This window comes from Microcaecilia unicolor, chromosome 4 (genome assembly GCF_901765095.1).
Source record: "Microcaecilia unicolor chromosome 4, aMicUni1.1, whole genome shotgun sequence".
NCBI lineage: Eukaryota > Metazoa > Chordata > Amphibia > Gymnophiona > Siphonopidae > Microcaecilia > Microcaecilia unicolor.
Window position 1 is genome coordinate 249,069,265 of NC_044034.1, and position 18,136 is coordinate 249,087,400.

At 42.3% G+C, this 18,136-nt stretch overlaps 1 protein-coding gene across 8 annotated transcripts in view; it reads right to left on the reverse strand.

Moving 5' to 3' along the window:
- The window catches only part of TSGA10 (testis specific 10), a 302,307-nt gene that overhangs the window by 81,185 nt on the left and 202,986 nt on the right, over nucleotides 1-18,136 (reverse strand). For all 8 annotated transcript variants that reach the window (XM_030201396.1, XM_030201399.1, XM_030201397.1 and 5 more), the window contains one exon: nucleotides 7,254-7,439. In XM_030201396.1, coding sequence (XP_030057256.1) covers nucleotides 7,254-7,439 — 186 coding nt within the window. The remainder of the gene's footprint in view (nucleotides 1-7,253; nucleotides 7,440-18,136) is intronic.

Genomic DNA, 18,136 nt, shown 5'->3' on the forward strand with positions numbered 1-18,136 from the left:
ATTGGAGAGTCTGGATCAGGCGGACTGGACCGGGGCAAGCTGGCAGCAGGGCAAGGCAAGGACCAGAGCCAGCATGGGTCACAGGAGTCTGGATCAGGCGGACTGGACCGGGGCAAGCTGGCAGCAGGGCAAGGCAAGGACCAGAGCCAGCATGGATCACAGAGATATGAGCAGTGGGTTTGAGGGAGAGGATCAACACGAGGGCCTGGGGATTAGCTGCCCCAGGTCACCTGGCTCCCCACGCTCCTCTCCGAGGATTAACGTCAGGGTCTATGGGTCAGCTGGGGTCGATGGAGTAGAACAAGCAGGGAGAAGCTGGAACAGGCAGACTGGAGCAATCAGGGAGATGTTGGGTCAGGCAGACAAGCTGGAGCAGGAACAAGCTGGAGTGGATGGACTGTGCAGTCTTTCCTTTCCTGGCTAGATAATAGTTGGGCATCGGAAATTCCAGATTGTTTCAACAGCGAAGGTGCAGACTCAGATAGCCCCCATTCTTCTTCCTTCAAGTCTCATTCCCTCGCCAACTTTGTGTTGCAGAACTCCTCCTGGTATCTTTCTCTTTTCTTCTACCCAGTTTCCTATCTTCTTCTGACCTTCTTCCATCAGACACAATGACCCTTTCTCTCCTTCTACTGACCCCTACCCTCCAGTCCACTCTATTCTTTTTCTTCCCCTTCTCTTTGCCTCTTCCCATCCCTAGGACCTGAATCAACCATAAGCCCTAGCCCCCCCCTCTCACTTACTCAGACCCAACATTAGAGCCCTTCTACTATCCCTAGCCCCCTTCACCCAGGTCCAGCATTAGAGTCCTTCTTCTCCTACCCTTATCCCCAGCATCAGACCATTCTCCCTATCTTATCTCCCAGCAGACCCTTCTCCTTACCTTATTCTCAACATCTGCTCCCTTTTCCCAGACACAGTATCAGAGGTCCCAGCTCCCTTCTCCAAGCCCCCAATCCAAATATCATATCTTTTCCCTGCCTACTCCAAGCATCAGCCCCCTTCCTCCACCACCCCCACAATGTGTCAGCTCACTTCTCTCATCCTCAGCCCCATACGTTTCTTCCTACAGTAGCTCCAGAATCAGCCCCGTGTCAACTCAGAGATCCTGTCTCCCAGCACCTATCTGATGCTTTCTCCCATCTAATCCTACCATCGGACCCCTTTTTCCTACTGCTTCACATATATAAATTTATCGAACAGAAGCGGGACCTTGTTTTCAGTTCCCACTTCTCTGCCTCACCTACACTGGCTTTAATCATGCAACGCGCGACTGTACATATCGAAGGACCGGACCAAACCCCAAAAAGTTGTTCCCGTTGAACTTCTCGAGACGCTTGAGTCCATTTCGTCATACAAACACAGAGACTACAAGCGGCTGGGCTATGGTCGGGCCCGAGGCACTGGATACACCAGGTATGGGTATCGGTACCTGAGATGGTCCGGTTGCACAGAGTACAATGTTTGAAGCCGCTGGGTGTCCTCGATGACATGGAAGGAAAAACGGCTTTGGCGAAATCGAAAGACGCGATTGTGCCTACCAAAAGAAAAAAGGGAAGAAGCCGGCCGCATCGAAAAACAAAGGAAACTTCAAAAGGGAACAAAAAACTAAGGAAGTACTTTTTTTTTAAAGAAAAAATAGACTTTAAGTCGTCAGACTCTTTCCTGGGCCATGTGAGGAGAACAGGGAAAAACCTGTCACCTCGTCGTGGAAAAGAAAGAACTGAAGGGACAAGCTCGCGCGAAAGGTTGGAAGCCATCCGCACACGTGTGCCAGAAGACTCTGATAAAACTTTTGTGTTTTTTGCTTGCACAAATTTGCCAGTTCCTGGGCCGACGCAGTCGTCGACCCACATGTGAGAACAAGCAGCCTGCTTGTCCTCGGAGAAAAAGGTATACACTTCTTCTATATAGTCTTTTTATAGTCTGGTTTATACTTTCAAAAGATGTATTTGTATAGATAGCCTCCTTTCATCATTAGTGGCATTTATTCATGTTTGGCTCACTTTTTCTCCCTGAAATGCTATTCTCTTTACAGAGCGTGCATTTGCGTCTTTAGTCACCTATGTCATCATCTCTACAGCTGACACTTTCATTGCTGGCAGCTTTTTTGATTTTTTTAAACAGCGGTTCTTTCTGGTGCGCATCACATAGAGATTCTCAGTTACAGCATTCACAGGTTTTTCAAGGATTGTTTCACCCGTCTTTTTACTCCGTGTCTTTTTCAAGGTAAGGTGCACTTTCACTCTGACTTGTTTCTCTGGGTGACTCTCGGTTTGATGCCTAATATACCTTTTCCGATTGGCTTCACCATGGTCATTTTATTCACCGCTTTTATTACCATATGTGTTTGTTCTTGCACGCCATTGTATATATTCAGCATGGGTTGTTGCACTCATTCTCTCTTTTCCAGTCCCCTTTTTTCCTCCTCTACATATATATCCTTTTTGTATTACTGCTTATTTGTTTTTTTATTTCTAGGCACTTTTTTTTAGATTTTAAGTTGGTTTCAAAAGCACATATTTTGCATCCTTTAGAATTCACACCACAGAGTATGTTTCAGCGCCGTTTGTTTTTCTTACTTATATCTATGTATTCCTTTGGATTGTGTATGCATGATGATTACCACTTACGTTTTCATTTTGGCGCTTTCAATGTTTTGCTTTTTATATCTGCTCCCTCTGTGTATGCACCCCTCTTTTTGTACACATGTCCCCTTTTGGCTATTTTTATATTATCCCCCCCTTTGTTTAGAATTTTGCCCTTTTTTGTGAGATTTTGTAGGTGTTCAGCCTCCCCCCCTGTTTTTTCTCTTTTGGTTTTATTTTAGTACGCTCATATATCTTTTTAACATGATTTCTTTTTATCTGTTTGTATTGTGGTTACATATGTGATGCCACTTCCTTAGCTCATACCCTTTTTATCTACTCTCTGTGTTTTTTCTTTTCTGGGTTCTCTTTTGTTCTTTTCAGTTTTTTTGATTTTTTTTGTTTTTGTTTTGCTGCATCACCACATTATTTACATTATGGTTTGTTTTTATAAGCTTTTCTTTTCTTTTTTGCACTCAGAACCCCACGAGGGAGTTTTTTTGTTATATTTTATCCCTGTTTTTTATCTTTTCATTATTATTTCCTTGTTGTGAACACTCACCCTTTACATTTGTCATAGTTTTTGTATTTATTGACTATATCTAGTTATTATACATACATATATCAATAGGCTTTTCTCCCCTCTGCTCATACATGTTTTATGCTTATGTCCCCTTCATATGCACTTTTCTCCCCTTCACAGATCGCGTGGGTTTCTACCACATACCCTTAATATCCTTAAAGACTTTGACAAACTATACTAAGGTGTTTTTTTTTTGAGAATATCCTTTTGTTGTTTTTATTATGTTGAAATTTGATTTGGAATTATAACTCCAAATGCATTCTTTGGTAATGTCTTTTTGTTCTGTTTAACATTATTTTGAAATTTCATTTGGAATTATAACTTCATATGCACTGTGTTTAATTCAAGTCTGTCATATGTTGTCATTGGTTATACTTGTAACATACAAGTGTGTGCATTTGTTTTAGCATTCTTATATATCTACACTTAGTATGCATTTTATATATTTTTGTAGTTTTTATTCTTTATTTTCCTTTTTAATTTTGAGATGATTTATATAACTTTTGTCCATGTATTTTATGTATAAAATTTTTTTATATGTTTTATATATACATTATTTATATCATTGTATATTGTTTGATTTTAGACCCCTGAGGCAGGTACTTAGCTGAAACACAGTGCTGTGTCGGGTACTCTAAGGAATAAAGTATTTTTGCATCTTTATCTTCATCCTCCTGTTGTTTTTGGAAGAGCCCTGCTGGCTACACTACTCATTCTTTGAGTACTTTTACACGCAGTGAGCTATAGTCTTCCGTTTCTGCGGTTTCTTCTCTTAGACCTATTTGGAGCATGTTCTACCACAGTGTTTCCCAAGTCAGTTCTGGAGTACCCCCTTGCCAGTCAGGTTTTCAGGATATCCACAATGAATATGCATGATATTGATCTGCATAAACTGCCTCCATTGTATGCAAATATTTTTCACACATATTCACTGTGGATATCCTGAAAACCTGACTGGTAAGGGGGTACTCCAGGACCCACATGGGAAACACTGTTCTACCGCAATAAATTGGTGTGGCAACTGAATTTCTCTGCCATTTACACATATACTTAGTATATGCCTTCTTTCTGACTGGAAGCTGGCAATAACCTGAACAAAATTGGCAAAGAATAGGGTCCTTAGAAGAGACCCATTTCTTGTGTCTGGAGAGAAGGGCTTGAAGTATTCCTCTTTGAAACACTCTATGATAGGATAGGGTCTTCAAGTGGGTTACTTCTGCATATAGCATGATAAGAATTAACTTCACTTTTAAAGCAGAATATGCCGATTATAATCTCATTCTCTTAAATTTATTATTGGGATTTATTAACCGTCTTTATGAAGAGATTCACCCAAGGTGATGTACAGCGGTACAGTTTAACATAAAACTTATAATTCTGTTAACAGCATAATAGTAAAATAACCAATAATAAAGAAATACAATAAATGAGGTAAAAACAGTAAATTGAAACCTAATAATAGAACTACTGTGAAATAGTATAAAAAAATATACACATTTAACAGCACTGGAATTCAAATACCAGAGTTATATTACAATGTTAGCATAATAGTAAGGATACATCTAATAAGCATGCATTAGAACATTCAACTAATATAGATATGATGCTAAATATTTTCTACAATACAGCTTACCATATAGCTCAGGGATCAAGAGCAGATATATTATGGGAACAAGATGTGTGGTACAGAGTCAGCTGGGATAATTTGATGGTTAGCTAAAATCAAGCAGCCAAAAAGATGCACAAACGGGTCGTTCGCAATAAAGATTGTACCAGTTCTGGGGGCCCTTTTGTGCTTTTTTTTTTAGGTTGTTGTATTTTGTGTACTATTGGACCCTCTCTTTTTTGCTGCCTAGCTAAAATCAAGGCAAGTTCTTCGTATAGTTAAGCAACAGATAAGGAACTGATCTAAGTTACAGTGTGTGTACAACTTGTGCTCTTAATATCTGCATAGAGACAGAGAGAGCTTTCTTATGGTGCTCATAAAATGTTGTGTGTGTGTGTGTGTGTATATATATATATATATATATATATATATATATATATACAGTGGTGGAAATAAGTATTTGATCCCTTGCTGATTTTGTAAGTTTGCCCACTGACAAAGACATGAGCAGCCCATAATTGAAGGGTAGGTTATTGGTAACAGTGAGAGATAGCACATCACAAATTAAATCCGGAAAATCACATTGTGGAAAGTATATGAATTTATTTGCATTCTGCAGAGGGAAATAAGTATTTGATCCCCCACCAACCAGTAAGAGATCTGGCCCCTACAGACCAGGTAGATGCTCCAAATCAACTCGTTACCTGCATGACAGACAGCTGTCGGCAATGGTCACCTGTATGAAAGACACCTGTCCACAGACTCAGTGAATCAGTCAGACTCTAACCTCTACAAAATGGCCAAGAGCAAGGAGCTGTCTAAGGATGTCAGGGACAAGATCATACACCTGCACAAGGCTGGAATGGGCTACAAAACCATCAGTAAGACGCTGGGCGAGAAGGAGACAACTGTTGGTGCCATAGTAAGAAAATGGAAGAAGTACAAAATGACTGTCAATCGACAAAGATCTGGGGCTCCACGCAAAATCTCACCTCGTGGGGTATCCTTGATCATGAGGAAGGTTAGAAATCAGCCTACAACTACAAGGGGGGAACTTGTCAATGATCTCAAGGCAGCTGGGACCACTGTCACCACGAAAACCATTGGTAACACATTACGACATAACGGATTGCAATCCTGCAGTGCCCGCAAGGTCCCCCTGCTCCGGAAGGCACATGTGACGGCCCGTCTGAAGTTTGCCAGTGAACACCTGGATGATGCCGAGAGTGATTGGGAGAAGGTGCTGTGGTCAGATGAGACAAAAATTGAGCTCTTTGGCATGAACTCAACTCGCCGTGTTTGGAGGAAGAGAAATGCTGCCTATGACCCAAAGAACACCGTCCCCACTGTCAAGCATGGAGGTGGAAATGTTATGTTTTGGGGGTGTTTCTCTGCTAAGGGCACAGGACTACTTCACCGCATCAATGGGAGAATGGATGGGGCCATGTACCGTACAATTCTGAGTGACAACCTCCTTCCCTCCGCCAGGGCCTTAAAAATGGGTCGTGGCTGGGTCTTCCAGCACGACAATGACCCAAAACATACAGCCAAGGCAACAAAGGAGTGGCTCAGGAAGAAGCACATTAGGGTCATGGAGTGGCCTAGCCAGTCACCAGACCTTAATCCCATTGAAAACTTATGGAGGGAGCTGAAGCTGCGAGTTGCCAAGCGACAGCCCAGAACTTTTAATGATTTAGAGATGATCTGCAAAGAGGAGTGGACCAAAATTCCTCCTGACATGTGTGCAAACCTCATCATCAACTACAGAAGACGTCTGACCACTGTGCTTGCCAACAAGGGTTTTGCCACCAAGTATTAGGTCTTGTTTGCCAGAGGGATTAAATACTTATTTCCCTCTGCAGAATGCAAATAAATTCATATACTTTCCACAATGTGATTTTCCGGATTTAATTTGTGATGTGCTATCTCTCACTGTTACTAATAACCTACCCTTCAATTATGGGCTGCTCATGTCTTTGTCAGTGGGCAAACTTACAAAATCAGCAAGGGATCAAATACTTATTTCCACCACTGTATATATATATATAAGGCAATGAATCAAGGATCACATAGAATTTTTAATTTTAAATTAGGCTGTTAGTACCAAAGACAAATGCAGCTATTTTAGTATCTTTCAGCCACAATTTCTTGGTCTCTGAGAGGATTTCTTAGTAAGTGATCTTCTCTCTCTCAGAATAAAGCATTGATACTGACACTTCTTTTAATAGTACAATCATAAAAACAAATCTTGAAACACTACAGTGCACTAAGTGCATTTTAATGTGTGTTTGCCTAAGCTAATAATAAATTTGTTTCCTCTCTCAAGCACAGTGGATCAGTCTATTCACTATTTTCCTTTGCTAATACTAATGTAAGTAAACCTGTGAGAAGACATAATCCAGTTTTGTGATCAGTTTTATCATAAAATATATTAGCAGCTGTAATTCTCTGACTGCAAAAAATTTCTCTAACTTACTTGCTCTATCTGCGTCTCAAGCGACTCAATCCTTTCTTTTAGTCTGCGACGCTCAGATTCTGAACTAAGCAGGTCAAGTCGCATTGAGCTACAATCCGCCTCGGCCTCGTGAGCTTTGGATTCCCAGGTTTCTGCTTGTACACTAGCTCTGCGATACTTCTCCAAAAGTTCCCAGTTCTCTTTTTCCTGAAAGCAAAGCAAAATCATTGATTTTGCTACTTTTTAAACAAATTATTACACAGCAGTTATGCTCAAATTAGTGCACATACATAATTTCATAATAGATGTCTATTACATGCAATAAAATGCATTCCTTCATTACCCTCCTACTGATTTTCTGTCAATAAAGCGAAGTTACTCACCTGTAGCAGGTATTCCCCAAGGACACAGATTACCACAGATGGGTGATGTCATCCAATGGAGCCCTGGCAAAAACCCTACCCAGCATTCTAATTTTTCTAGAAGCCTTTGATAGCACCGACTGCACATGCATGCACATCTTCCTGCCCGCCTCAGCCATGCTGGACCATGCAGTAAAAGAAAAAATTTAGACAAAAAAGAGGGTATGTGGTAATATGTGTACTGCTGTCCTTAGAGAACATCTGCTATAGGTGAGTAACTTTGCTTTCTCTGAGGACAAGCAGGACAGCTATTATCACAGATGGGAATCCGTAGATACCAGGCTCACCAAAAACAAAAAAAGGGGTAACAGGGGGCCTGCAACAGGCAAGGCCAACAAGAAACCAAGTAAATATACTTTGTTTTATTTTTTTTTTTGTGCAGCCTGGAACAGAATAAAAAAGGGCCTATGATGGGTGGTAGAGTTGGATTCTAGACCCTGAACACATTCTGTAGGACTGTCTGACCGAACTGGCTGTCACGTCGGGAATCCTGCTGTAGGCAGAAGTGAGATGTGAATGTATGGAATGATAACCATGTTGCAAGATTTGCAAATCTCCTTGATGGAGGCTGATCTCAAGTGGGCTATCAATGGAGCCATGGCTCTGACATTGTGAGCTGTGACATGACCCTCTGGGTGCATTTAATTTTTGACTTTCAAACAGTTCTAAGCTCTCAACATCCAAGCAGTGATGGCTAGGTATTGAAGGCTGGGATGGAGAAGATATCCTTCATTCTGAGTAATAAAACTCAGAAAATACTCCATGGTTTTTTCGGAGAACAAATCCAGAAGTAGAGGGAGCCATATCTGCCTCGACCAATAGGACATAATGAGGATCATGGTCCCTCTTCCCCACCAAAAGTATTGGAGGATATGCATACAGGAAACTCTTTCCCCGGTCGTGGAGAAAGGAATTTAGTGCTAGTCTGCTGTGTGATCTCAGCTTGGGTCAGAATTGAGGGACTTTGTTGTTGAGATGAGTGATGAAGAAATCCAAGGGAGTGCCCCATTCTCAGAAGATGTCAGGAACAACACCCGTGTTGAGGGATCATGTGTGTGGTTGCATCACCCTGCTCAATGTCAGCCAGACCTAGGTATGTGGCCCTCAGCACCATGCCTTGACTGGATGCCAAGTGCCACATCCTGATGGCTTCCTGACATAAGAGCTATGAGCCCATGCCTCCCTACTTGTTGACATAGTACATTAAAACCTGATTGTCTGTATGAGGATGATTTTGTACACCAGTCAATCTCAGAAAGTATTTACAGTATTCCCAATAGCTCATAGTTCCAGGAGATTGATGTGCCTCCTAGGCATACCACTGACTCTGAGTGTGAAGCCCATTCACATGAGCTCCCCAGCTTAGGCTAGATGCATCCATCGCCAACGTCTTGTGTGGTGGAGGAATTTGGAATGGTTTTCCCTCCATCAAATTTTTCCAAATTGTCCACCACAAGAGCAACTCTCTGAGATCCAGGGTGACAGTGGTTTCATCCACTAGGTTCCCCTTGACTTGGTGCTACTGGGAAGCTAAAGTCCATTGGGCCATTCTCCAAATGGAGGAATGCTACAGGTGTGACATAGACAGAAGAGGCCATGTGGCCTAACAACCTCAACATCTGCCAAGCTGTGACCTACTGGCTTTGCTAAACCTGGTGGGTGATTCCGACCAGGGCATCTACATTTGAGGCTGGTAAGATGGCTCAGGCCTGAATCATGTCTAGCAGGACTCATCTGAACTCCAATCATTGAAGTGGGTGGAGATGGGACTTTGGGTGTTTATAACAAATTATAGCAGTTCCAGCATCCAAACACTTTATTGCATTGATTCTTGAGTACTCCTTCTTTTGATATGCTGTTTGCTAGCCAATCATGTAGGTAGGAAAACATGGGCACTCATAGTTTGCATAGCGATGCTGAAACTGCTGCAGGGCATTTAGACTATGGGTGCAGATGCAAGGCCAAAAGAAAGAACATGATAATGGTAATGGTTTTTCCCTATTTAAAATCTGAGACACATCCTATGACTGGGGCATATATATATGTGAGTGTAAGCATTCTTTAGGTCCAGAGAGCATAGCCAATCATTTGCCTGAATCATGGGAAGCAAGGTGCCCAGGGAAACCATCCTGAACTTTTCTTTGACCAAGTACCTGTTCAGGACCCTTAGATCTAGGATGGGACAAAATAACTCCATTTATTTGGGCACAAGGAAATACTTGGAATAAAATCCCTTCCCTTCTTCCCTTCGTGGAACGGGTTCAACTGCATGGGCCTGAAGATAAGAGTTCCTCTGCAAGCAATTCCTGGTGCTTAGAACTTAACTTTGACATTCTTGATGGCAATTTGGAGTAAGTTCTCATCAATGAAGAGCGTAACCCACCCAGACTATTTTGAGAATTCACTGGTTGGAGATGTACTGAGGTTAGGGCTCTTCAGCTTGGAAAAGAGACAGATGTGGGGAGACATGATTGAGGTCTACAAAATCCCGAGTGGTGTACATCGAGTAGAAGTAAATCGATTTTTTACTTGTTCCAAAAGTACAAAGACTAGGGACACTCGAGGAAGTTATATGGAAATACTTTTAAAAGAAATAGGAGGAAATATTTTTTAACCCAACGAATGGTTAAGCTCTGGAACTCTTAGCCGGAGGATGTGGTAACAGTAGTTAGTGTGGGTTTGAAAAAGGTTTGGACACATTCCTGGAGGAAAAGTCCATAGTCTTCTATTGAGACAGACATGGGAAGCAACTGCTTGCCCTGGGATTTGTAGTATGGAGTGTTGCCATGACTTGGATTTCTGCCAGGCACTGCTTGGCCACTGTTTGGAAAACAGGATACTGGGTTAGATAGACCATTGGTCTGACCCAATGGCTACTCTTATGTTCTTATGCTATAAGGGCCCATATTGCTTGGAAACAAATTCAGCTTTCCTTTTACCAATAGGCCCTCTGGGCGAGTCTGTACATGCCAATATCTATTGTGGAGACGCTGGATGTCACATCAAAAGCATCAAGGTCATCTGTGACAACCTTTGTCCCTTTACAGTCAATTCTGGAGACCCAGGCACTCCTTCTGCTTGGCCACTAGATCTGGGACCAAAGTGTCTGTGAACTCTGCCACACTACACACAAAGTTCTTCAAGTGGATGCTCATGTAGAGCTGGTAGGACTATATGCAGGACATGAGCATAGAGCCCTGAAAACCTTTCCTACCAAAAGACTCCAGAGTCTGAGTATCCTTCCCTGGGAGCACTGAGGTGTGAGTCCTGCAAGTTCTGGCCCTTTTGAGAGGTGGATTTGACCAACATTGAATGGTGAGGATGCTGTTGCTCCTGAAATCTGAGAGCCTTCTGGATTCTGCACATAGAGTCGGCCTTCTTGTGAATGTGCTGCACAGAGAGGGGGTTTTCCCAGTTTTTCATCAGCACAGCCTGACGGATGCTGAGCACAGGCACTCTCACAGCTTCCTTGGGAGGAGCATCATATTTGAGGACATCCAACATCTCAGCCCCAGGCTTATCCTCAATATCCAATTTAAATGGGCCAGACCGCAAAAAAGTGATAAAGGACAGCTCCCCTCAGGAAGGGACTGAGGGAAGACCAGGGGATTCCTCCTCCAAGAGGTCCTCTGGTTCCAACTCAGACACCCAAGAGCAGTTTAAATCAGACTCAGCAAAGTACACTTCCTGAGACAGCTGGGTGACCACCTTGGACCACTAGACTCATAGCCAGACTCTGGGCTGGAGTGCCAAGAAACAGGTCTTCTCCTGGACTCCAAGGGAGCTTCTTCCCATGATACTACTACTAATCATTTCTATAGCGCTACCGGACGTAAGCTGCGCTTCACACTTGAACATGGAGAGACAGTCCCTGCTCGATAGCGCTTACAATCTAATCATGACAGACAGGACAAGGGATAAGGGTTAGGACAGACAGGACATATCAGGGATAGGGGACAGTTGAAGGGTTAGGTTTAGGTTTAGGAGTTAAAAGCAGCATCGAAGATGTTCTGGAGAGGAGCACTGTCTTGGATGGCGCCGGCTCTGTTGCCCTGTGAGGCACCGGTGTCTAGGCAAGGCCAACAGGCAGGGCATGGATGTCCAAGATTGACTGTGGTGGTACCAATGTTGACAATGACAACCTCGATGTCTCATTGAGCCAGGATATGCTTCAGCTCCTCTTGTAACATGCCACTGCTACTCGAGAGCAGGCATTAGTAAAGGTGGGGCCAGTGCGGGGACAGCCTGAGAAGGCAGCAGGTCCAAAATCAGAAGCCTAATCCTGACTCCAGTGAGGCTGTTGCATTGGCACTGACTCCACGGAGGGAGAGCAGTACTCAAGGTGCAGATGCTTCTCAGGTACCGACAATGCTGATGTCCTACAGCTCCTGGCACCTTGCTTCAAGAAGGTCTAATGTCAATGCTTCTTCATCTCCACCTGACAAGTTGGAGGCAAGCACAGACCTCCTTGATGCCAGTGCATCGCCAGTGTCCAATGCACCAAAACATCTCTTGTGCTCGTGCAATACATCTTGACTCTTAAAGAGTCCTTTTCTGCAGCTGAGAACAGTGCTTACAACAAGAGGCCTTGTGGTTCGGTCTAAGGCATGGCAAGCACCAGTTGTGAGGGTCAGTCACAGACATGACCTTGCAGTACCAAGAGCATTTTCTAAATCCACTGGGAGCTTTTGGGACATTGGAGGAAAAATAACTGCAGCAAAATCAAATGGCTCAATTGTTGGGAAAAAAAAAAGAATAGCGCCTGGCTGGAGAACTCAGACTTAAGCGAGACACAGAGCGGTGGAAAATTAAAGGATACTTAAAAATGCAGAAAAAAATAAAACTACTAGGGGACAAACAAAAAATGGACCCATGTCGCTCATATGAGAAGGCTATCAAAAAGGTCACCAAAAGAAATGAGTTGAGGAGAACAGGCAAAAAGGATGTCCTCTCAGTTCTGAGGAAAAAAAGATGACTACCTGGTCTCATGCAGCTGAGGTGGTCTCATGCAGCTGAGGCGAGCAGGAAGGTATGCAAGCATGCATGCATGGTCGGTGCTGCCAATGGCTTCTAGAAAAGTTAGAACGCTGGGCAGCATCTGTGCTGGGGCTCTGCCAGATGTCACACATCTGTGATAATAGGATGTTCTGCTTGACCTCAGAGAAAAATCATTTATCAGTTCAGATCATATTCCTATGATGGCTTCCACATCTAAATCTAATAAAGCTCCTAAATATATCTCACCAGTGCTTTTTTATTTATTTTTGCCGAGTTTTTAAGAATAAACAGTGAATGTTTTAATTCCCTTGGTATTTGTGCCACTGATTAAATTGTAGTGCAATGGATTCTGTAGCTCAACAGCCTTTCATCGAGGTTCTGTTTTCTTGTAAGGATAGGGTCATGCTAATAAGGTAAGAGTTTCTTTATTAGGCTCCTGAATGTTTTATTGACTAGCATCACGACTAAGCTAGACACTTTTATTATTATTTGTATAGCATCACCAAATTTACAAAAGATTTACAGACACATAATAGGCAGTCTTAGCTCATGGAAGTTTACAAGTAGACAGATATGCCCATGGAGGAGGAGGTGGGAGGAGATGGTGCCAGGGAAGAGGAAGACAGGAGATGGTGCCCATGGAGGGGAGGGAGGTGGGAGGAGACGGTACCAGGGGAAGGGAAAAAGGAGGAAATGGTGCCAGGGGAGGGGAGGGGAGGTTGGAGGAGAATGGTGTCAGGGGAGGGAGGAGAATGGTGCCAAGGGAGGGGAGGGAGGTGGTAAGAGAGGGTGCCTGCCTCCTCTGACAGAACTTCCTGTTACAGAGAGAGGTTTGGTGCCAGGTGAGAAGCAGTGTACTTTCACTGCAGCAGAGGGCCGTGAGGAGCAGGGAGAAGAACCGCACAGAGGACAGGGAGCTTCTGGAGTGTCAGGAGAGGTAAGAAGAGGTGCTTAGGGGGGAGAGAGAGAGAAAGATTTTTTTGGGGTGGGGGGGTAGCAGGACACATGCTGGAAATAGGGGATGGAAGAATCAAAGAAGGGAGATTGTAGCCATAGAAGGGAGGGGAGGAAAAAGAGAAGGGGGGGATATGGTGAAGATCATGCATGGAGGGATGGGAGGAGATGGTACTAATGGAGGGAAAGGGAAGGGAGGACATGGTGCCCATGAAATGGAGGGAAGGGGAAGGGAAGATGATTTTAGATAACAGTGGGATACAAGAATTTATAAATAAATTATAAAAATAAAATCAACAACAAAGGTAAAAAAATTATATTTTATTTTTTGGTAGGGCTGGACAATTAATGCCGACTTGCTGCTAGTGTCGCTGACTCTGTTGAGAGCTGTAGGCGCCGCCGACTCCGTTGAGAGCTGTAGGCGCCGCCGACTCCGTTGAGAGCCGTAGGCGCCGCCGACTCCGTTGAGAGCTGTAGGCGCCACCGACTTCACTCAGAGCTGTAGGTGCCACCAACTCCACTCAGAGTTGCTAGTGCCACAGACTTCACTCAGAACTGCTAGTGTGGTAAGGATTTCAAATACCATAGAAGCCTCACTATGCTGACTTACCACCTTAAAAGCAAACATCCTTTTTGTTCACTCATCAAAAGCTTCAGTTCCTGGAACTTAATTCATCTGACAACCGAAAAATTGAAAACAACTTCATAAAATCAACTATTGTAAGGCGAAAGCTGATGCAATGACCAATGCATTGATATAATGGATTGCTATGGACTGCCGATTGATTAATGTGTGGCAACAGATTCAGTGCTGCTCAGACTTCTCCAGGTGGCCACTTCTGACTCTACCTACGTTTTGCCATCACAAGCTACCATTAAATAAAAGTTATCTGAACTTTATGATCATAAAAAGCAGAAAAAATTATGCATTTATCTAACGCTACATGTGTACTATAATTGCAGATTACTGGACTTCTGTTGGGAATGACAGCTATCTTGGAACAACTGTGCATTTCATCAATGAAAACTAGTGTCTTCAGTCAATGGCTCTTGGAATTTTTAATTTTAAAGAAAGACACACAGCTGAACATGTGGCTGACCATGTCAAATATATACTTGATGAATAGCATCTTCAGGATGCAATTGCTACTTTTAGGACTGACAATGCTAGAAATATGGTTAAGGCAGCTTTTTTTCTGCCCTATGAGCACATTCCTTATATGGCACATGTATGGCAGCTCTGTGTAAATGCTGCTATACAAGAGGCTGGAATTGATGTGGCTCTTTGTGAATGTCAAAAAATAGTATGTCACTTCAAACACAGTTCTGCCAATACTTCAGACCGTCATACATAACAGCAATTAAAAGAATTGCCTGAAGAGCAACTGATCTAAGATGTGCTAACAAGATGGAACAGTACTTTTGACATGCTTGAATGGCTGCTGAAACACAAGAAGCCAGTCATGTCAACTTTGGCAGAGCATTAAAAACTCACCTGCACTCTTAACAAAGGCAGAAAGGGAGAAGATTGAAAAACTTAGTAAAGTACTTGAACCATGCAAATTTGCCACAGAACACCTTTGTGGAGAGAAATATGTATCCTGTTCAGTTTGTTCTGCCTACAATAGTATACTATGCCATATTTTGTATTGTTATTTGAATATTTTTACTGTTGTAATTGCCTATTGCTCATGTTTGATCTATTCTTATTGTACAGCACCTTGAGTGAATTCCTTCAAAAAGGCAGTAAATAAATCCTAATAATAATAATTTGCAATTTGATGTGTGAGTTTACCATATCTGATGATGAGCCTGCATACATAATTCACTTTAAGGAGAAATTTTGTGCAAAACTTAGCAGCCACAAGCAAAATTTCAATGCTAAGTTTCTGTCCATAGCATGTGCTTTGGATGTGCAGTTCAAAAAGTTGACATTTCTTACTCATACAGAACATTAAGATAATTGGCTTTCCATCAAACAAATGCTTGCTGCCGAAACTTCAAGCTTTGGACCTTTTATTTTCATCTCCCAAGAAACAACCACATGGACTCTCCATTAGCAGCTTGGCGCAGCTTCCGGTCCCGACCTGTTGTCACTTTCTCCTGTTCTGGGACAGAGTCGGCAGCCTGTGCCAATACAGAGTAAATTAGTTTATCTTCTTGTAACCGCTGCTGCGGGAAGGAGGGAGGGAGGGAAGCAGCTGCAGCCGCTTGGGTGACAGCGAGAGGGAGGGAAGCAGCAGCAGCGGATTGGTGACAGCGGGAGGGAAGTAGTGAAGTCCCAACTTGGGACTCTCAATTTTTTTCTGAATTAAATTGATTCACCCAAAACGAATCGACTAATCGATTCGAATCGTGAATTGGACAGCACTACTGCAAATACACTCAACTGTCTACAGTTTTAATGACTTAAAATACATTTGTGTTATCCAAGTCACTTATCACTCCTTGTGTCCAGAGCATTTATGAATATGGTAATCAGTACAGTCCCAGTGCAGACCTTTGGGACACTCTTCCATTTGGATACCTGACCATTTAGTCTTATTACTTGGATTCTGCCTTTTAGTCAGTTTGCAATCCACAAAGGCATGTCATCCTATTCCATGATTCTATGATTTCCTAAGGAGCCTGTCATAAGGGACTTAATCATTCACTTTCTGAACATTTAAATTCATTGTATCAACCGGCTTGCCATTATCCACTTTGTTTGAGTACAACATCAAAAGACACTAATAAATTGGTAAAGCAAGACTTGCCTTTACTGAACCCACGTTGACTCACTTCCATTAAGCCATGTCTATATGGTATTTGTTTTTGTACAGTTTCAACCATTTTAGCTAGCACCGATGTCAGGCTCATCAGTCTGTAGTTTATCAAACTCAAGAGACCTTTTAAAAATTGGTATCACATTGTCCATTCTCCAGTCCCTGGGTATCATGGTCAATTTAAATGATAGGTCAGAGATTACTAGTAACAGGTTAGCAATGTTATATTTGAGCTGTTCCGGATCCCCTAGGATGAATATTGTTTGGTTTGGGTGTTCTATATACTGATATGCTTTACTTGCTCTGAATCATTATCATTCAAAGGAGATTTTCAGTGTGGTTATGACCCTAATAACTTCTTTAGTATAGACAGAGGAAAAGAAAATATTACCTTGTCCTTCCTGAGCCCTCCTTTTACCTCTTGGTCTTCCAGTGATCTGATCAACTCCCTCACGGGCTTTTTGCTTCAGATAACTTGAAAAGGATTTTAATATTACTTCTTCTACAGCAGGCTTCTTTTCATCTAACCTGCCAGTGCTTATGGCTCAACACTAGTCATTTAAAGTTGCTAGGGGAGTAGGGATACCTAAACTAATATAAAGGGCTTTAATATTAGTGGTTAGGGTGGTGGACTTTGGTCCTGGGGAACTGAGGAACTGAGTTCGATTCCCACTTCAGGCACAGGCAGCTCCTTGTGACTCTGGGCAAGTCACTTAACCCTCCATTGCCCCACGTAAGCCGCATTGAGCCTGCCATGAGTGGGAAAGCGCGGGGTACAAATGTAACAAAAATAAAAATAAAATAAATTAAGATCTGATTTCCATTTCCTGAAAAATGCTCTTTTGAATTTTGGATATCCCCGTCTCTTTCACCTCATCATTAAACCACAATGGCTAATATTTGGGCCTTTTCAAATTTTATTTAAATGCATGGAATATATTTTATTTGGGCTTCCAAAATGGTCTTTTAAAATAATGTCCATGTCTCATGCACCTTTTGACCCTAGACACTGTTCTTTTTAAAATTAAGTGCTACAGCAATAGTTGTTTAGCGTCTTTCTTCTAGAAATGACAAATTTGATTGCTGTGTGATCGCTATTGCCTAGGGGCACCAACACCATTACCACTTGTACCAAGTTTTGCCTACTAGTAAAAGTGCTTCCCTTTCTTGCCATCTCCTTGAATAACTGCTCTATGAAGAAGTCATTTATTGCACCTAGAAACTGTACTTCCCTGTCATGTTCTGATGAGACCTTTTCTCAAACAATGTTAGGATAACTAAAATCTCACTATTATTACTGTGCTGCCAAACTTGTTAGCCTTCTTCATTTCTGTTAGCATTTCACTTTCTGTCTTCTTGATGATGTCCAGCTCAACAGTAGTATAATCCTTCCAGTATACTCCTGCCTATCTCACCTGGAATTTCTATCCATAAAGATTCCACATTGCATATTGTTTCTTACATATTATTTTATCCTGTTTGACTTTCTGCCATCCTTAACATACAGTGCCACTTCTCTACCAATTTGATTCACTGTATCATATTGATTTAATGTATATCTTGGTACCATGGTATGCCATTCCTACCCTCCTTCCACTATTATGGATGCCTATTATGTCTACATTCATTTACCAACATATATTCAAACTCTCATCTTATTTTTTCAGACTTCTGGCATTGGCATATAGACAATTTAAAAAATGCATTTTAATTATATTAACAACCTGTGTAGCAGTTGATGGGGTAATTTGGAATCATTTATCTC